A 21588-nucleotide genomic window follows, 5' to 3' on the forward strand; every position below is an offset into this window, starting at 1 on the left:
ACATGTTTAAAATCAAGGAAGACACAGTAGCTTATTGACACTTGATCGTAAACACTCTTATGGCAACTGTCAGTTGTAAATGTTAAGGTAGAGAGAGAGCACCTCAGATGAATACTTTCAAAATAAAACTCAATAAAAATCAGACAGAGGTGCAGATGTAGATAAAGACGTGAAGCACCATGTGACTGGAGCGCTGACCTTTCAACAACTATTTTGATAATCAATATTTCTATATGTCATATGACACTTGTCTTTGTCATATAAGATAATAAACGGAACATTTTTGGATTCTGGACTGATGGTGGAATAAAACAAGCCACTGCCAATTATCATAACATTATACAGACAAAACAATTACCTGATTAATTGTCAGACTAATCAATATTTAAAATACTTGTTAACTGCAGCTCTTGATGTAACAGCGAGTTCACTAACATACATTTTTGACTCACTGTTTCTTGCAGTGACTCCATCTTTACACACAACTACACGTGCTTCACTGCTTCAGGAAGCTTTCACCCTGATCAACAGTCAGGTGGGGGCAGGTAGGTCAACCAGGTGAGTTCAAAACACCTTACGAAGCCTGGTCTGATTCAGTTTATTCAACATGAATCTGTCAAAACTCATATTTAATCCACATCAAAGTAAAGAGAAAGGTACTTGTATGTACTTGACAAAACATCTGTAATGACTGTTTTACTTTTATGTTTTCTTTAGCTAAATTTAAAGACCCTTTATTTTTCTTTATATTGTTAATCTTATTGTTAGACAGCAAAGCAAATTCCTCTAGTTGACAATAAACCTGATTCTGATTCTGACATCAATACATTTGATAAAAATGAGACCACTTTACGAAAACATCTCATGATTCTGGGTTTGATAAAGAAACCCCAGTATGTTTCTGTAGCTCTGATACGGGGATTTGAAGCGTCACTTGTTGACATTTTCCGTCTCCTGTAACTGTTATCATTTTAATAACAGGAGCTCATCTGCTGTCACGACACGGTGCCTACTGTCCTTCCAGATCTGATTACAGGATTACTAATGTTCGGTTACTGTTTCATAAGAGCAGGTTTCAGTTGGGCGTGAGCGTTGCAACATTTCACAGCTGTCTGGTTATTTACATGGCGTGTCCTGGCATGACGAAGTTTCACAAGTTCAGCACAGCACAAAGCGTCATGTCACCAAGAGCGGGACTGTGTGCACTTCTTCTGCACGGGCCTCTGACTTCAAAGCAGCTCTGTTTTACACACACACACACACACACACACACACACACACACACACCGGATGTGTCCTCCAGCTGTGGAGGCAGGCCTACCAAACTATCCCAAGGGAATGATGTGGGGAGGGAAAAGGGGGCTTGAAGACAATCACACAGGGATGAAGTTTCCCTTATCTGGTCATGCTGCTTTGTAAGATAGTAAAACAGAGCAAATGGACCTATTAACACACACACACACACACACACACACACACACACACACACACACACAGAGACTGTTGGGTGTCTCAGGTAGTGACTGACTCACCTAAACTTGCGCACACACAAACAAACAGCAAAAGAACCACAGTATGGCACAGTTTATTAACACAACTGTGAGGGAGGTGAAGCGAGTGAATGAAAGAGAAGAAGAGAGGGACGAGTGGTGAAGTACAAAGAACAAGAGAGTAAATTTCCTGCAGCTGCTTTGGAGAGAGAGAGAGCGGGAGAGAGAGAGAGAGAGTGAGAGAGTAGGAGGGAGGAGGGAGGGAGGAGAAGGGAAAAAAAAAGAAGCCAACTCATCTGACACAAACAGTGGGCCAAAGAAAGGGGAAGAGCAGGAGCAGCACTGTCCTGGACGAGTGGAAAAATCAAAGTTGAGGAGGGTGAAGAAGACAAGTGAGGAAGGAGAAGAGCCTGAGAGTCTGCACAAAGACTGGACACGGGGGGGAAAAAAAGTTTAAACCGGCCAAACAACGGAGGAAAAAGGGGGTTGAAGCAGAGAGGGCCCCAACATTCAGAGAGGTAAGGGACTTGTTAGCCTGCCACGGCTGAATGGCTGCATTTCACAGAGATCTGATGGAGCAACTGAGCTCCTATTTCTGCCCCATGTGTTCATTTGTTACTATATATCTCCTCTGTGCAATGTGTGTGCGTTGAATTATGTGTGACAGATGAAACGGGGACGGGGGGAGGAGGGAGTCAGTGTGCCAGAGTGCGTGAAGGATACAGGGGTGAAAGAGTTTGGTTAGTTGAAAGCTCCACACGGGATTTTATCAAACCAAATGAGCTCCAGGTTCAACTGGTTTTTATAACTTTTTTTTTTGTAAAGAGTAGATTTAGAGTTTTACACTGTGGAAAGTTTGGACTAATGCAAGTTACTGGATCACCAGGGGACAAATTTCCTGTCTGACGTACCAGGAGATTATAAAAAGTCTGGAGGACCCATGGTGGAATTAGATCCGTGCTTGTAGGTGGTAAGTTAATAGTGTCCTCTCTGTTGTACTTATAGGGCCTTGATGTAGTATGCAAAGTAATGTAAATGATGCATATTTTACCGCTCACTTTTAACCTTTGTAGCTCAGTCAAAGTAAGTCAGGAATAAGGGGACAGGCCTTGGAAATATCTGAGAGCCATTTTCAAACTGCAGTGAGCCAACTACAGTTTATTTAACTTATATATTTTTCAGACTTCAGAAGGTTTTTTTTTCAACTGTAGATCCTTGTAGTGGACATTTAAATTGATTATAAACGTCATAAAATCGTATTTAAAAGGCCTATGTGGCCATCAAATTGATTCCAGTGGATATAGAGCTGTGCACCATACTTTCTCTTGCACGTGGACCGAAGCATAATGCACATAAAGGGTATGAAATCAAATTTGAGAGGCATGCAAGTGGATCATAGCTAAGCTAGAAGAATGGAGTTCATATTTTTCTTTACATAGAGTTTGCACAAGTGAAAAGCACTAAATGTCAAAAGGTTGGAGATCACTTAGTAAAACTTGCAGGAATGTAAGACGTTATTTGACATTAGGCAGCAGCAGCAGCAGCAGAGCTCCTCAACCCCCACCTTCCTGTGAAAACTCTGACAAGGCTGCCCAGAGGAAAGCCACTCAGCGGGGGGACAGGAAGTAGAGGTCAAGGGTTAAAAGGGAGGTGATTCATTATTTTGATGACCTCCTGGACATCTCGGGGTTGCATAACCCCCGAGACCTCGGCGACAGAGATACGACAGGAGCGAGGAGTAAAGGAGGAAGACCCAGGCAGGGAGAGGCCTGGTGTTGTGCTCTCAGTGGAGCATGTGATGCCCCGTGAACAGCAGGATGTGGAGGGAGATCATTGAATCTAATTGTGTGTCTAACAGAGCCGTGAGGGGAGATGACTGCAGGGAGGAAAACATGAAGCCTCAGTCTGGGTGGAGTTCAGGGTTTGAAAACACCAGAAGGCAGAAACTGCTGCATTTACTGCTTAAATAATAAAGTGGAAAAGTTTCTTTTTTAGAAATGAGGATAAAGTAATATTCATCACAAACACTGTAAATCAACTCAGACAGAATTTTTTTAAAAGTATTTCAGTGACCTCTTGACACGTGAGCTTGTGTCTGTCGGTTTAAGCGCACACAAGGTGTTTTTAAAATGTTTTTTATAATGATAAAAAAACAGAGAGTGTCGCCAGCATGGGAAGAAAGTGAGTGCGAATGATAGGATGTGCATTGACCTTTAGCCCCTGTTTATTTTAGGACAGCTCATGTTTCAAAGCTGGAACTGCGGGGAGAGGACAGTCCTTCCTCTCCGATGTTGTCACGGCTTGCCTCCACTTACTGTACGACTCCCAGTTCAAATTTACTGTACACGTCACCTCCCACCTGTTTAATGGGTTTACAGAGCCTCCACTGTAGGTTCAGCCCGCGACACGGTACATCTGCTGAGTATCTTCACCTCAGGCCTGACAAGAGTGCGTTCATCGGAGAGGGTTTCATACTGTCATATCAAAGACTTTTAAATAGATACCTGCACTTGGAAAAACTGTGGAATCGCTTGAGTAATTTTATTGAAATAGATTTTAATTAGATTTAAAAAGCTGTAGCACTTGTAGTTGTGACTAAGAGTCCCTGAGAAACACTCAACACAAGTAAATGGAAGTAATGGATAAAAGGTTGAAACGTCCACAAACTAAACCCAAACATTCACTGTTCAGTCGTATGAAAAAATACTGTAACATCCACTTTAATATCCACTCGTTCCATTAGTTAGTCAGTGAAGGGTTACTTGAGTTCATCTGACAGGGCTGTGGGGTATGTCTGACACAAAAAAAACAAAAACATTTATTGGTAATGGCTTCCTAATGGATATGTGGATCTTGGTGGTGGTTTAGTTGTGGATTTGACAACTGAAGATAATCAACCTGTATATTCTTATATAACTGGAATAATTTCTGATTGACAGTTAAGCAGGTTTTATAATAACTGAAGGAAGATTTTTTTCACCTTTTCTGAACTAGATGACATTTTTTTGTTCATGCTGTTGCTACAAAGCCCCAAAACCTCCATTATCTCCGTGTGGAAGCCGATTACAGGGAGGTCAGTGTGCAGATGAACAGGCAGAGTGACACCTCAGTCTGAACTCATCATACTCTCTTTACTCTCTCTCTCAGAGAACAGGATGTCGACTCTGCCATCAGAAACCAGCCCTGAAGATGCCAACAATCGCAGCTTCTGGATGGTAAGACTATGTGTTTGTGTCCTACATGGGTGTGTGTTTGTGTGTGTTTGTGTGTGTGTGTGTGTGTTGGAGAGACACAACATAGTTTCTTCCTTGTTCCCTCCGCTCTCAGTGACCTTCCAGTCAAAACAGATGAACAACAGTTTTGTCGTTCAGGCGCCGTATCGGTGTAAACAAGGCTGTGCTTTCAGTTTAAAAAGTGAATAGAAGCCACTGTGAACTCTGAACTGCCCCGCTTGGGTTTAACTGCACGGTATAGACTTCGGCTCATTAGGTATCTGATTGTCTGTGTTTGCTTGACAAAGTAGTCTGCTCAGGGGTCACGTCTCTGAGGAACCAGGATGTGGTTTTTCCATTTTCAGTGCTCTCTGCAACATTATTGTTCTGCTACAGGGCGACTGTCTGAGATTGTTGTCTGTGGCGTCTTCAGCTGGATAATGTTTGGCTTTCAGCTCCTGTACACAGACCTTCTACTTTTTTAAACTTGACATTAATTTGTCCAAAATAACTTAAAGGAATAGTTTGACATTTCTGGGAAACATACATAGAGAGTTAGATGAGATGAATTCTCCATCCATATGTCCATTAGCTATACCACTTATCCTTTGAAGGTCAAGGGAGGAGGGTTGGAGCCAATCCCAGCGAGGGCGGGGTGCACGCTGGACAGGTCACCAGTCTATCACAGGGGATACTATTCTTATGTCCGTCAAATTAACATGTTCCAATCCTCTACAAAAAACAAATGAAATATTATAAAGGATGTTTTGTGGTGGATGATTTCTTGGTCGAGACAAGACTCAGTTTTATCTAGTGAGCTTTAAATGTGCTGGCTGGTGGATTTAGAGCCAGGCTAGCTGTTTCCCCCCATTTCCAGTCTTTGTGCTAAGCTAAGCTAACCAGCTGCTGGCCACAGCGTCATACTTGAACAAATAAACAAATTTCCCAAAATGTCGAACTGTCCCTTTAAGATAAGATCTCAAACATAATGTTTCATAAAATGATAGTCAATAAAAACAAAAACCCCACAGATGAAATCCTGTAGTAAGTGACAAACCTGGTGAACAAAGACTGAAAAGTTCAAAAGCAGGACCAGGTTCAGACCCTGAGTGCAGTAGTTTATTGATGGATACTGTGAACACAGGAGGTGAGGGCACATTATGTCATAGCTCTAACCCAGACAGAAGCTGAACTGTTTAATTCTAGTTTAATTAAAAGTTTAATTTTAGCATAAATCTAAAGAAATGTCTGTGACTTTTTATTTTATTCCCGTTTTAAATGGGCTGGATTTTAACCGCAGCAGGAACATACATCACCCTATTGGACTTTTCCATTGTGTGAACCATTGTGTGCCCTCTGTTTACAAGACACTGCTCTGTGTTTGCCACCATGTTTTAAACACTTCCAACACTTAAAGTGCCTGACTATCTAATTTGAGTGTGCTACCGCTTTAATATTGGCTCTGTGTCCCGTTGGCCTCAATGTGCTGCCCCACTTTCATCTCTCCCCTCCTGTAATTTTGGCAGCCTCCTGCAGAGCTGGATGTGTTTCCAGGCCTGCTCCTGTCTGTGTCATCCTGCCGCCATGCTCAGGGGCTGTCTGTCATTATACTGCAGATTTAAGCTCTTCTGTTTGGTATTTGTAAAGTCGGTCAGGAGGTTTGCAATTACAGCAGATTCTGTATAGTAAACAAGAGGACTATTCATACTGATGGATACATACATGTTGCTGTGACACTTCAGATGCAGTTCCTGCTCCCATTTCCACTACTACTCACCATCAAGGCACTGCATGGTCAGACTCTCATGTTGTGTCCTTATATTTTAGAACGGATCCTTTCTGGCTGTTTTCAAGTATGAAACGAAAGACAGTTGTGTTTTAAAATCTGCAGCAGACTCTGTGAATGTTGGACTGGATTGATCGGTCTCTGTGTCTTATTAAGACAAACATTTGTGTCAGGGCTTCTCTTCTTCTCCTGTTTAGTGCTGTGCAGTGGCAAATAAAATGGACATGTTTTGTTAACACAGAGAGATTAATGTAAAAATAGTTTAATTCTGCTACTTCTATTAATATTACAACTGCTGCTGCTACTACTACTACTACAAGTTCTTACTATTTTAAACTGTCACTGCTACTATTCTTACTTTAGCTACGATTACTACTACTACTGCTGCTGCTAGTATTACTACAGTTTCTTTACTGTAACCATAAGTAGCTTCTGCCAGTACTTAAAATGTATTGTTTCCAAGGGGACATTTGTCTCCCAGCCAGGTAAAACACAGACTTGAATATAAAAGATAAAAAATGCATAAAATATACAACAAAATATCACATAATAAATGCTACACACACAACATCATTACATCATTAATAGTATAAGATGAAACCTCCGGCGTCATCATCCCGCCCATGATTAAGATCACCTCCCAGTTTTCTGTGGAAAACTGATCATCAGCTGACTCTTCCTGAGAATTTAACAGTTTCATGGCACAAGAGGTAAACGAAGAGACGTTCTTTCTCTCTCTCTCTGCTCTGACACGCTTTATAGTCTGAATATGATCAGTTATATTTGTGAAATGTTTTTTTTTTTTTTTTTTTTTGTCAGCAGAGGTTACCATGACCCTTTTCTTTGATGCTGCGTTTTGTTGCCTGGACAGATTCTTTAGCAGCGGATTTGCATCTGTCTCAGAGATCGTCCAACTGAGTCTTTGCAGCGTTGCCTCTGGCCTCAAACTGGATTCCTCAGCTGTTTCTGATTAATTCTCAGACGAGAGCGAGGAGATTCAGTGCAAACCACAACACAGGCAGAAAGAAGGCGAGGAGAGGAGGAGAGAGGGAGAAACGGGGGGCGGCACTGATGAGAAGCGCCCCCCAGTTGATTCTGATTAAGGCAAAAGGAAACTGTTTCATTAAAAGCACATTGAGAGGAGTGATCGCTTTGAAGGCTGTCAGTGTAAATTTCAGTCTCTTTGACAGTCTGAGTGCATGTTTTTGTACATGCTCTGTTTTAGTTTTTACCTTAAAATACATGATGACCAGTCGACACATGGGAACATTGGAATTATATATATGTCACATACTTTAAAACTCCCTCCAGTCTAAAGGGAGATGTCCATGTGTTTGTGATTATAAAGCAGGTCTAGGTTCTATATTAATACTGTGAAAGTATCAAAGCCTCAGACCACAGAGAAATGCACACAGCCTGTATTCAGAAACTGAGCCTTAAAACCAGCCGTCAGGACTTCTGGAACTTTGTGATGTCACAACAAAGCAGTCACCACTCTCAGCCATGCCCCAAGCCCCGCCCACCTGGACCCACAATCCAACCTTGGAGGATTTGTTTACCTGATATCTGCTATATTTTTATTAGATCACTCACAAAACAGTCAGCCAATCAGAAAAGAGGCTCAGAGTCTCTCTTCTGATTGGCTGACTGACCTGTTGTTACTAGAGCTCCAGAGAGAAGCCTGGGAGAGGAGATGTACAACTACACTGAGATGGTTTTTGGTTCTTAAAACCACGAATATATCTTCTGATGGAGATCAACACTTCAAATAAAACACAGGCAAAATGTAAAATATGGGACCTTTAACAATAGAAATACTGACAATCACTAAATTTGACTTGAAAACATAAAATAATATTTATAAGCGAATTAAGTGTAATTTTATATTCTGTTAAATCCTCAAACTAAATATTTGTGTTACAATTGCTCCTCGCAGCACCAACATGTTTAAACATATAAAGACTTAACTGACTGACCTTTCCAATAGACTTGCATTTAATTAACCACTAATTAAGAGTCCCGTTAGGATCAAAGAGCTCTCAATTAGTGGTGCAATGCAAAGATCCAGGTCTTTGATTAGTAAACACTGAGTCACTGTGGGAAGAAAAGGTCTGCTCACAACTGAGAGCGAGCAGTTGTTGTTACACTGGGGAGTGAAAAATGATCTCACTGAGAATCTGCCAAAGAAAAAGGAAAAGTAAGAGTGTTAGAGCTTGCAAAATCAAAAAGCCTCAAGAAACTGAGGGAAGCTGAGCACTGGCTGCTGTGTGTCATGTATTTAGTGTGTATGAAAAGCATGCAGACTGCAGGGGTAGCATCAGCTATAGGGCAGATACACATTATGCTGATGCAGGTGTAACAAATAACATAATGACGGCGTTAAGCCGTGTCACTGAGCCAGCGTGCACAGCACCAGGAACTGGAGCTGCACCACTGATGTGTTGCACAAGTGCAAATGTCAGCCATGAGAAAGTCCTGCTCTATTTGATAATTTTATGGCATTTACAATAAGTGCATTACCTCAGATGATTTAACCCAACATGACAACATACATCATGTCCACAAACCTTCGCCCAGCTGTCTGAACGTGTCACTGACTAACACGTAGATTCTGACAGAAAGCGAGAAAGAGAGAAGGAGTGAGTGCTGAGTAGGAGCTGATGGCAGCTGCCAGGAAAATTGCAGAGAGATTTCCAGATTCCACATCCACAAACAACACACTTGCTTCAGATATGTTATTACGCTCAGTGCCTTGCCTCTGCTGCCCTCTTGTCCTCCTTCTCCTCCGTCTCCGTCTGGCTTTTTATGGCCAGGCCTCTCGTCCTCTCGCGTCCACCGACCACACCCCGCGCTGCTGCCGGCGTTTGAGTTTACCACAGGAAACTTAATGCCAGTAAAGTGTCACTTGTGGCACGTGGAGGGGGTTGACCTTAGACGGCAGCAGCAGTGTCACAGCTGTGAAAGGAGATGAGGGTGTATGTTATGACTAAGTGACCAAAGAATGTGGTGCAGACCAGTAGTGACGGTCTAATGTTCAGTTCATGGGTTTGTGCAGGCTGGATAACTGGCACAACTTACTGGGACACCTAAATGGCGCAGGGCAGTGATTAAAGGAGCAGGTCAACATTTTGGCGAATACAGTTATTCACACTTTTAATGGTAAACATGCAGCTGGAGCCGGTTAGCTTAGCTTAGCATAAAGAAATGACAGAGAAAAACAAAGGAGCTCTAACATTTTACTGAGTGAGCATCAGAGGTGCAGGCAGCAGACTTTACCTCTGGACAGAGCCAGGCTAACTGTTCCCCTGTCTACAGTCTTTATGCTAAGCTAAGCTAACCAGCTGCAGACTGTAGCTGGATATTTAGAGTACAGATGTGAGAGTGGTGTCAGTTTTCTCATCTAACTCTAACTAAAAAAATCCTTTTCCATTATCCCACTGCTTTTGACAGTAGAGTCAGTTGTTAGCTGCCAGAAAGGTCTCAAGGAGGAGTATTAGTGGTTGCAGTCGTAGCAATTTGTAAGTGGTAAGTGGTTGTTGTGCTTGTAGTAGAAGTAGTAATACTGCAGTAGTACTTCCAAGATGAGAAGTTGAAAACTCTTTTATTTAGTTTTTATGTGTCTGTATTCAACATGTTGTCTTTCTCCTTTTTGTTGCTCTTTGTAAAGCACGTTATTGTTCAGAAGTGCAACCTAAATAGATTTTAGTTACTAGAAAGAGCAGGAGTACTGTACTTAGTGCCAGTGTTGGTAGTAATAAAGGTCGACTGCTGCTTGGAGCAGCAGTGATTGTTGTGGTCGTCCTGTTGTAGCAGTAGAGTTTGTAGTTTTAATATGTCAATAGAAGTACTATTCATAGTAACAGTAGTAGTAGTAAAATTAATGATCACAGTAAAGGTGGTGGTAGTAAGTGTAAGAGTAGAAGAGTCATGGCGACTTGAGCTATTTTAATGTTGAGTATTAGGTTCTAAATGAATGTGGTCTGATTCAGTTTCTGGTGAACACGCTGGTTCCAGGAATTAACTGTGAGCAGATGTTCTCCGTTCTCTGCCAGTGAAAATGTGACAATATAAACAAAAGAAACCAGAAGACTGGGTTGAGCCCTGGTAAAAAATATTGTTTCATTTTCTGTTTTTTCAGCACTAGAAACTGGTTACTGGTTGTTAGTATGAGGGTTTACAAAGCGCGGAGGACCTCCCTGCTCCTGCTGTTTATCTGGTGTGAACAGTAGATCTTCTCCTCTCCTTGTGTCCTGGCAGCCTGGGAACTATCAGCGCACTGTGAAGCGGACAGAGGACTCTTTCCAGGCCTGCAATGACATAGTGGCGTGTTTCCAAGAGAGAGCTCGGGTGGAGAGGCAGTACGCCCAGCAGCTCAGCGAGTGGAGTAACAAGTGGAAGCCAGTAGTGGACTCCAGTAAGTACAGTGACTTACCTACCCCCACACCCACCCAGTAAATAACCATCATGAAATTTTATGTAACTTGAATTTTAGATTAAATGGAGGTTGGTCATTTGAATTATTTCTAAAATACAAATAAAAAATATAAAAATGTGTAATTCCCTGGTCCTCCTCCTCCTCCTCCTCCTCCCCCCTCAGGTCCTCTGTATGGATCTCTTCTGAAGGCTTGGCAGTGTTTTTTGTCCTCCGCTGACCGGCTAGCCTCCTTACACGCCTCCATCTGTCGCTCCCTGGTGTCGGAGGATGGAGACCAGGTCCGGACCTGGCAGAAGGACACCTTCCACAAGAAGTTATTTGGAGGCTTCAAAGAGTCCCAGGACATTGAGACGGGCTTCGCACGCGCTCAGAAGCCGTGGGCCAAACGACTTAAAAAGGTCGGTTTCTGTTTTTTTGTTTTGTTCTTCAATTACTCTTTTTTTTTGCCATAGTTTTATTTATTACAATTTTACTGTCTCATTTATAACGACCATGTTTAGATTATTTTCAAGAACTAAACTTCAAGTTGTAAAAAATAACAAATATTAATTGGTTCAGTAAAGTTGTTTCCAACCTACTATTTCAAAAAATCATTTCACAGTTAGAGAAGAGGAGGAAGGTCATTATTCTTCACTGTGAAGCTGAGAGGTGACTGTTTGGACTTTGATTTCAAAAAGTCGGTCCAAGTGATACTGTCACAAATTCAAAAACATTGTAAAAATTAATGTTCCTCTCAATTATTTTTTATTTTATTGCTCTTGTTTCATATCAACTCCTGTTGGAAAATAAGCGACTGTGACATTGGGATCATGTTAACGCTGATAAAATTTTGAGGCTTTGTGTCTTCAAATGATGCACACTGTTGAGGTTTTCTGAGGGTTACACTGTAATGCACCTGGATTAAGGTACCAACCCCCCCCTCTGACCCATATTAAGGCTGCTGCTTGTAAAGAGGTTTTAAAGTGAACCAAACGACATCCTCTTTCCCACAGCTCCCAGACCAGCCAGTCTTCTGCTGTAGTGGAGACATTTTGTTGTTTGTTTTTTGGAGCTTTTATTGTCACGTTCCCAGCTCACATTTTCCCATGTGGCCCAGAACTTCAGTGACCTTTAAGCCAGAAACCCACTTCTGCAGAGTTTCTCTTCTGCATTCTGCAGCAATGAGCCACTCGAATCTGTGCTTTTAGAGCAGCCGAGGACAAGACGACATCCATCAGAGGCAGCATTACACATCTGCATTAAAAACATACACAATATACTCAGGGAATCAATACTTCAGGCATATGAACAGTGACTGTAACGTAACAAATGGGTTCTCATTAACTAAATGGCCTCAATTTTAAGGATTATATTCATACCACAGGGATCTAATGCATTGCTTTTGAGTAATGAGTTGCTTTTTAAAGTCAGGTGCATCTCAATTTTCAAACTGAGCTTTAGGTTGAAGTCCTCTTCAGTGGATGGTACAGCTGTTGGTGTCATTGCAAACTACCTCTCCACAACTGAATTCATCAGAGTGAAGGTGTGTTCTGGCTCGTCCACAGCTGGATAAAGCCAGGAGGGCGTACCATAAGGTGAGCCGTAAGGAGCAGATAGCCAGGGAGCGAGAGGCCCATGCTCAGGGAAACCCGGACGTCGCCATCGACAAACAAAAGAAGATCCAGGAGGAGAGAGAGCTGGTGCAACAGGAGGCCGAGAAGGTACGACGCACACTCGTCCTCCCTTTTTCTTTATTTTGTAGATTTTTTGTGGATTTTTCCACACACTAATTTTTGTCGCTGATTAAATGTGTACCGTGGTGTGTTTAACTGCTAGTAGCATAATATGCAGTGTTTTTGTTGTGGGTCCCCGATTAGCTGTTTGTATCTATGTTGTCATTTGGAGGCGCTAAGAAAACACAGCAATGCCAACAGAGGCAGGGAAGAAGTAAACAAACCGTGCAGGTTTCAAAATACTGTGACCGCTGGCTTTGCAAATGTTTTATGAGGAGAAAGAAAAAATATTTAAGTCACTCAAGTAGTAGAGTCAAGTGCAGTGGAGGGAAATGGTTTGTGTGGAAGATTTAATTCATGTTTGAAGTGAATGAAGTGAGGACACAGGGATCCAGGAACCACGCCAGAATAAAAAACACTATGAAGAAAATATGAGCAGCTTTATTTCATTTTTGGTATTTTAGTGATAATAAACACTCTGTGCCCACTTTATTAGGGACACCTCTGAAGTCTAATGTAGTCCAACACTACTGTTCTGCCATAAAGTCAAGATTTATGACGCCTATAATGTTCAGAGGTCATAGATAGTGTTGGTGTTGGACTGAGCTGTCTTATATTCTGAGGTGTTTCTAATGTTCTGCCCGTTTGTAAAGAAGAATGACAAAAAACAATGAACTCAATAATAAACTTATAATCGACGTCACACATGTTATGGCAGGGCTGTTTTATTGGATTGTCCTGGTGTACCTAATAAACTGGCCAGTGTAAACTTTTTGTTTAGATTTTTCAAACATTTTTATTCTAGCTTTAGTTTTACCTCTGAGGTTAGGTTAGTTGGTACAGTAACCTTCAGTCAGTGTGAAAGTGACCATATTACCGTGTACAGGTTCGTTCCCGCTATGAGAAAGTCCTGGAGGAGGTGAACCGCTACGCCCCTCGCTACATGGAGGAGATGGAGTCCATCTTTGACCAATCGCAGGACGAGGAGCGGAAGAGGATCGTCTTCCTCAAACAGGCCTTCCTCTCCATCCACAAACATCTGGACATTACCAACAATGAGAGGTGAGCCCCAGAGCTCTGTGTGTTGGTTGAGAGGCTGCCTCTGCTGATTGGATGAAAGTCGATGTGTGTGGTTAAACAAGTTGAACAGATGTTCAGCTGGACTGCAGTGAGGTCAGCCTAATGCAAATGTGGCTGACTGAGTGAGTGAAGTTACAACACTGGTCGGCAGGTGTTGGGGTTTCCCCATCATGAACAAGCAGTGTTGACAACTTAGTGAGTTTTCCCCTTTTTTTACAGAAGCACCTGGAGACAAATCTTTTCCTTCCACCCCTCTCTGTGCTGACCACACAGCAGCTGAGCCTCAAACCGTCTCTCTGAGTGATCATTTTACAACTAAATATAGCTGAGATCTCAGCACAACCATCTTCAGCTCAGGTGCATGGTGATTTTATCAGACGACATCATGGTTATGAAGTCAGGATTTTCTGCAGCAGCAGAGCAGGAGCTTGGAAATGGCTTGGAGGTGACTGCTGGTCAACATGTCGTCTTAATGGGCCGTGTCTCAGTCACTGCGTCACACGTTCTGTCGTCTGACAACAGAAAGAGAGAAACTTGTAAATGAGAACAGCTTTACTGGCTGTATTAAAACACTGTACGTGTGAGTGCAGAGAACAGGAGAGAAGCAGATAAAAGGCTAATACAGGAATGCAAGCACAACCCAGTCCAGCCATAAACTAGGTTTTGACCTTGACTTGTTTAATTTGCTGTTTTCCCAGCTTGTGTCTGACTGTGTATTTAGAGCTAAGTGTGTTAAAATCAATAATTTGACTTAATTTATCCCCACTTAAAAGCGCCTCCACTACATATTAACACACGAGCGTTTCTCAGTGGCACATTTCTACTTTAATAGAGGAAATAACAGAAACTCGGTTACTTCCTACATTCTGCAGGAACCGCAGGGGGATGCTGGGTAGATGGGAGATATTATAGACTATTAATCTGCTCAATTTTAAGGTAACATTTGAAATGCTCAGGATGGCACTGCAGGCAGATTGTGTGCCAATTAAAAGTTTAAATAAGCTTTTATTACAGTGTACCCATCAAAGAAACATCAGTAAGTTAAATTAAATACCACTCCATTAACTATCCAGATGGCACATTATGGCATACAACATATATTCCTGCTCGTTGTGTTTTTATATCATGCTGATGATGATGCACTGTTATCACTTACAAGCACCACTTCAATTAAAACAGAACCATTTTTCTGTCTGAGGCTGATCGTTGAGATGTTTTACCATGAAAAATTGAAAACATTTAGACCGAAGGCAGAAGTAAGAAGCATGTTTTAAAAGTATCCTGCAGGATCAGGACTAACCCGTGTTTGACAAGTCAGAATATTTACCACAGAGGAGAAATAATATCCTCCAGAGAGGATTCAGCTTTTGAAATGAGTAACAGTTAGTGACTTAAAGTTAAATTTTTTAGCTCCTCTTCTCTTATTCATTCACTGCTTGTTGTTTAGTGTGAGAGCTGTTTACAATGAGCTCCACAACACGCTGATGGCCATCGATGAGCAAGAGGACCTTCGCTGGTGGAAAAACACCCACGGGCCTGGCATGCCCACCGACTGGCCCCACTTCCAGGTTTTTTTTGTTTCGTTTTTTTTCCCACCATTTCTATATTTCAAACTGATTTGAAGTTGAATTCTTCAGTGTTGTAACTGTTTTATTCCACTGGTTTTCAGGAATGGACACCTGAAAAGAAAAACAAAAAAGGGAAGAAAGAGGTGGAAAAGAAAGCAACAATAGAGAGGAGGTGAGTGTAGACTGTGATGGAGATCTATCCCACGGGAAGTGGCTACTGTGACGCTGTGTGGCCGATGTGTTTTACTGATCATCAAACATCCATCTGCCTCTGTGTCTCTTCTTCTGTTGTTTTTTCTTCCTCTAGTGTGATGATTGGAGGAGTGAAAGTCAGAGCTCTGTATGATTACGTTGGCCAGGAGACAGATGAGCTGTCCTTTAAAGCAGGTAAACACAAAACCTACTAAACTGCTGTGTAAAGCATTCATTAGAAACAGTATAGTGTATGTTAGTGTAATTTGGAGTGCTGTTTAAATGTATTTAAATTGTCTAATTGTCTATTATGTTTTGTGAGCTCAGTAAGTTGATTGGCACAATTCAATCTGCATTTATAATCCCAGTCTGTGATTGAAGGAATTTATAACGAAGTAATTTTCTTAATTCTCATTCATAATAAATTCTATATTTTTATCTCTGAGTTTTGCATTGGTTTGAAAATGAACAATTTGGAGATGTCACTTTGGGCACTGACAAATTTTGTGATGGTCTTTTTTTTTTTTCTATTTTCTAACATTTTATTGACCAATCGAGTAATCAATTAATCAAGAAATTACTCTGCTGTTCAGTGGACAGAGGTGTACCGTCAATTCATGTTAATGCTTGGGGCCCCCAAGGGGAAACAGGGCCCCCAAGCGCCCCTCATATTCAAACATTTCAGAGGTGTGGGGGGACAGAGTGGGCTTCTTTGCCAGAATCTAGGATCACCACAGTGAAAAACTGATGACTGTCGAATAACCAGTCTAGAAGAAATGTTACGAGTTCAGCTCAAACTTCATTCCTTTACCCAGTGTTAACTCTCGTCTTTATCACCTCTTTTCCCCTACTGAAGTTAGCATGCTAACCAGCTAGCAGTGGCCCATCTTGTTACTTTCCGAAAGCGACTTCCTCCAATCTGCCCTGAAGACGTAGCCCTGCTCAGACTCGTATTATAACCTCTTTTCTTGCAAACGCAGCATTGGCCGAAGCTCTTCTCAGTTGACAGTCACCAAAGAACTCATTCTGCAATAGCCCCTTAAAAAAAAACCTGTTTAGAAATTTAATTATGAGAAGAATGAAATGTCTGTTTCTCGCTGCAGGTGAGGAGTTTTTGAAGATCGAGGACGAGGACGATCAGGGCTGGTGTCGGGGGATGAAGGACGGAGGATGGGAGGGGCTTTACCCAGCCAATTACGTGGAGGTGGTGTAGTTATGAAAGATCTTGTTACGTCACAGGCTTGATTTCACTGTGGAGGTCACAGCCTGGTTACAAGTGTCAGAAAATAAACCCAGCGCTGCAAAGAACACCACCACGTAGCTGTTAGCCAAAGATGTGGTCTGTGACGGAGGATGTTTTAGCATATAGACATTTTTAAAAACACTTCCAAGGTTGTGTAACTTCTAGAAGGATTTTGACAAATGTTTTAATATATACAATATGCATAGACCACTTGTATTGAAGCCATATGATAAGCAATGCTTTAATGTAAAGAAAACAAATATGCTGGACTCTAAAGGTACATTATATAACTAAACATTTGGTGCTGAAGTTGCATTACAGGACTGCTATTTTCTTTAAGCTGTTTTTTTTTTGCACCTCAACACATGGTATTGCTATTAAAATGCTCACAAAGCCTCACAACATATGAAGAAAGTGATGCTAATGCTGTGATTATAATTAATCTGAAGCAGCCGTACAGGTGGAGTCAGCTCGATGGATGTAGTTAGCTTTATGACCTGTGTTTCTTTGTTGTTTTTGTGGTTTAAAGGAACAGGCTGAAATTTTAGGAATGTGGAAAGATGGATATCAGTTTTATCTGTGCATGTCAGGCACAGGGGGGAACCAGCCTCGGAGCATCAACACACATGCCGGGACCTCCAGCGCTGTCTTAGTTTGTGCTTTGTTTACTTAAAGCAACAATTATCGATATTTTATATTCACAGTGGATCACTCGACTACTTGTGTGCGGAAGGGGTGAAAGGGGTCGATCGCAGTGGCAAACCCAGAGAGAATCGTCCCCCAGGTCTGCAGCTCCTCTCAGTTCTGTGGGGCTTTATAGGATATGTCATCTCACTGCTTTGGTTTTCTGCCCTGCAGGTTTTGTTTTGGTTCACTCTCACTGCCTCGATTCGGGCTGCAGCAGACAGCTGTTTTCATCCAAAAAACAAAACAAAAAAAACCCACAGTACAAAACCTTCTCTGCACCAAACAGCAGTCAGGCACAGTGAGCAACTGGCTGGTAAACATAGTGAGGTAGCAGGAAGCAAAACAGCAAAAAAAATGACAGTAAGTATTGGACTTATATTTATCAGGTGGCCAGAAACATGACTTCAAATGAATAATCATGTTGCTCCATGTCTGCTGAATGTGTAGATATATGGTGGCCCCTAAGGACAAAACATACAAAAGCAAAAGCATAAATATTAAAGAAAAACCAAACATGAAACACAAACATGTTACAGATGGTAAAACACATGAAAGCAAATACACAAACTTTTAAAATGATCTCCACATTAAAAAAAAAAACTGTTTATATTATTAATTATATCATAAATATAAATTCTCCTTTTATGTGTGTTTTTCCTTTGTGTATATGTTTAGCAATTTGCAGCTGATTGATCCTCATTTCGGAGGGTATTTCCTGGTTTTGCTTTTTTATGAGCTGTATGATTGTACTACTTGTGTTTTGTCCTTAGGGGCCACCGTAGAAAACATGCAAATCTTTCCGTTGCTCCCTTGTGGCCACAAAAAGTCAGTTATTGCAGGTTTAACCAACAAGTCCTCCGCCTTGAACGCCCATACATAACATTTTCACCTACCCTTGCGTACAGGAGCATACCAGGGGAAGACATAATGGACCTTCGTTGTCATGGTAACATTAATCAACACGCATGCATAAAAGAATTAGCCTATTAGACTATTGGTTTCACCCTGTTTTACCTCGACCCCTCCATCCACCCCAACTCCCTCCTAACACTTTGTCGCTCTATAAACTACGTCACCTGACTTCCTCCTTTGCCGTGATAACAGCTACAGCCACTAGAGGTCGCCTAACGACAAACCGACACAGTGACTGTAGCGTTAGAACATAATTCAGGTGACTCTTGATTGTATTGCTGATACGTTTGCTGGTTAAAAAATCCACAGAGGTTACCGACTGAGTAGCAGCTGCCTTTAAAATCATATATCGGAAAACCTCAATAGGTCAACGGGAATATTTAACTTAAGGCAACAACATTAATTTTTTATGCTACATTAACAATGGAGAGAGACTGACACACTGACTCCTTAAGTGGCCACTGCATAATCATAATAATGCACTCCGAGGTACTGATATGGAGAATAATGGACTTGGCAGAGGAGACGTTGCCCCACTTAAAGTCTCAGCCTTCTTTGCCTCCTCTTAATTAATTATTTCTTGTACTGGGATACTTTGTTTTGTATTATCACTTACATAATGTGTAAATAACACAGCTCTGGAGTTCTTGGAAAACTGATTTTTAAGTGGCTGAGGCTTACGGAGGAGGAGCAGGTTGTCCATTAATTGCAGGGCTGGTGGTTCAATCCCTGGCTCCTGTTGTCCATACTAAACCTCAGAATAGCTCCTGAGGGCCACACCAGCACCGTGTATGGCAGCTGCACCAAGATCAAGGGAGGTAGAACCCATTACCCACAAGCATCTTAAGGCCTAGATGATCTTCATTTTTTATCTTTACATCAAGATGCTTCTGGGACAGAGGGTCCAGGTCCAAACGTGTCCTAGATTCGACGTTATCTCTGCACAGACTTTCTAGAGATGAAACCCCTCCTCATCAGATTCTCAGTTTGACGCCAAACGTTCATATTTCCTAGCATGTCAGACTGTTCCTTTAAGATAAGTACTGGGGAACAAGTCGTTTTCCTGTCTGTCTGTCATATCTAATCATCTGTTGCTATGCTGTATCATGGAGAGCATCTTTACCAAAGTAAGAAACTGCTGGGTTTGCCTTGACCTGCCTTCTTCAGTATCTGTGTATGTGCTGTGTTCATGTGTCATGTAAAAACTATGCATATTCCCCATGAACCCCCCTCTCCCCTTTTTTTTGCAAACTGCCTGTCTTTTGGAAATAAAAATTTAAACTGTTACACATGCAAAAGAAGCATTGTTGAATTTGTAATGAAAAGGATGAAAGTGTGTGTGTGTGTGTGTGTGTGTGTGTGTTTGAAAGACAGAGGGAGGGAGTCGTTGTGTGTGTGTGTGTGTGTGTGTGTGTGTGTTGAGCTTGTGAATCACCATGCCGTCATCTTCTTGAGTCCTGCCTGTGGGTGTTATTACATGGACGGAGCTGTCAGCTGTCACACACACACACACACACACACACACACACACACACACAGAGTCACTTTTAAGTCTTGTGTCTGTGTCAAGAGAAGTATGTGTAGGTCAAACGCTGCTCTTTATCTCGATGATGCCACCATGGAGTCAGATGTAGTCTGACATCAACACACGGCCATCAGCCAAGCAAACCCCCTCCTATACACCAGTGTTTAAGTTTGAGTCAGCCAATAACACGGACTGCGATGATAAATCTGGGTATTTTGTTACACTCTACACACATACACACACGGCTGCACTTTTGTCGTAAATGCAAGCAGACAGGAGGATGTAGGACTATCTGTTTCCACAGGAGTAATGGAGATAATGATGTCAGCCTGGAAGGAATTTCCTCACCTGATGACAGTTTTCTTGCTCGTAGCAGACGCGGGCTTATCTTTAATCACAGTGACGGTCTCAGCTGCGCTCCCACATCCTTCACCGTGAGGCGGATGTTTCTGACAACATACAGGAAAACCTTGAAAGGATGGAGTACACAAATTACACTGAAAACAAATGCTTTCATCTATTTCATTGAGGATTTAGACAGCCACAGAAATCCGAGTCATATTTTGGTTAGACTAGAGTATTCAGTTCCAGTGTTCAATTTTTTTTAAAGTAAAAATGGCTGACATGTAATATAATCCTGCATTCAAAATTTTACTTGCACCTACAATATCCTATTCTTTTGTCCACTAGGGAGCTGTGAGAATAAGCTGTCAACACATCACTAACATGAGTTAAAATGAGTTAATTTGATGAGCTTGTTGGTGAACACTTTCTTATTTACACATCACAAGATCCATCAGTCATTTGGAGTTGTGTTTCTGGCTGCCTGTTGAATGTAAGTCTAATATTTCCGCTCTTTTAGCTCTGTTTTTGGTCTCCACCGACTTCTGAAGGAAATCTGACTCTTTAGCTGTTAAATGTTCCACTATGTTTACAAACTAGCATTTGAGCAGGAAGTGTGCAGTTGTGTTATTAGGTTTTCTGATAGGTACAATACATAAGACTAATGAGGACAAACCAGAACATCAAAGTTGTGTTTTAGATACATAAATAGTCACTAGACACTCTCAACAGAGCTTCATTAAGTTCTTGGCAAATACAATATAACTCCTGACATGGCACTCAAAGAAGCACCGGGGCCCAGTAGCTGTCAGGGGCCCATCACATTTACAGTTTTGAGTCATATTTGTCTATATTTTTAATGCCTTTCCTGAAAATTTTCAATACTACATATTTTATGAAAAATAAATATTAATTCTACCATTTGCTTATTTAATTTGGTTATTTTCCTCCCAAAGGTTACGAAGTAAGGCCTGCTGGGAAATCATAGTTTGTCCATGACCTCTGTCATTTCTGTTAACTTAAGTGTTTTTTTTCACGACTTTTTAATAAGAATGCCATATCAATATGTAAACAGCATTTTCATTTTGTCAAAATTAAGAAATTGTAACTACAGAAAATAATGCTTTAGTTACGTTTAGGGTCACCATATGCTCTATGTGTTTGGTATGTTCAGTGCTTATACTAATAACTATGTATTCATCCATAACCGATATAACCTGTAAAATATGTAACATTTTCTTATTTACTTTAAATAACAATGTTAACATGTTATGATCATTCATGTATTTTGTCATCTTAAACAAACCTGCAGCCGTTTGTGTTCAAGGACACATGTTGGGTTTTAGTGAGGTGCAGAAAAGATATATTTCAAGGTAAATAAAATGATTAATTTTGAAATTATTA

The 21588-nt window shown here is 41.3% G+C and overlaps 1 protein-coding gene across 2 annotated transcripts; it reads left to right on the forward strand.

Moving 5' to 3' along the window:
- The first annotated feature begins 1789 nt into the window (after positions 1-1789).
- Positions 1790-19618, forward strand: LOC139611911 (protein kinase C and casein kinase substrate in neurons protein 3). Of its 2 annotated transcripts, none has more exons than XM_071466943.1 (10): positions 1790-2008; positions 4638-4705; positions 10746-10902; positions 11086-11321; positions 12468-12623; positions 13522-13697; positions 15163-15283; positions 15385-15455; positions 15591-15670; positions 16579-19618. In XM_071466943.1, the coding sequence occupies exons 2-10, from the start codon at positions 4646-4648 to the stop codon at positions 16686-16688; spliced, it is 1167 nt and encodes a 388-aa protein (XP_071323044.1). In that variant the 5' UTR covers positions 1790-2008; positions 4638-4645; the 3' UTR covers positions 16689-19618. The 2 variants fall into 2 exon arrangements, with proteins under 2 accessions (XP_071323044.1, XP_071323052.1); XM_071466951.1 differs by lacking the exon at positions 1790-2008 and adding an exon at positions 2156-2460 and having other exon boundaries at positions 16579-17027.
- The last annotated feature ends 1970 nt before the right edge of the window (positions 19619-21588 follow it).

Source organism: Trachinotus anak, unplaced genomic scaffold, assembly GCF_046630095.1.
Source record: "Trachinotus anak isolate AG129_WGS33_773 ecotype Australia unplaced genomic scaffold, CSIRO_AGI_Tana_v1 ptg000003l, whole genome shotgun sequence".
NCBI lineage: Eukaryota > Metazoa > Chordata > Actinopteri > Carangiformes > Carangidae > Trachinotus > Trachinotus anak.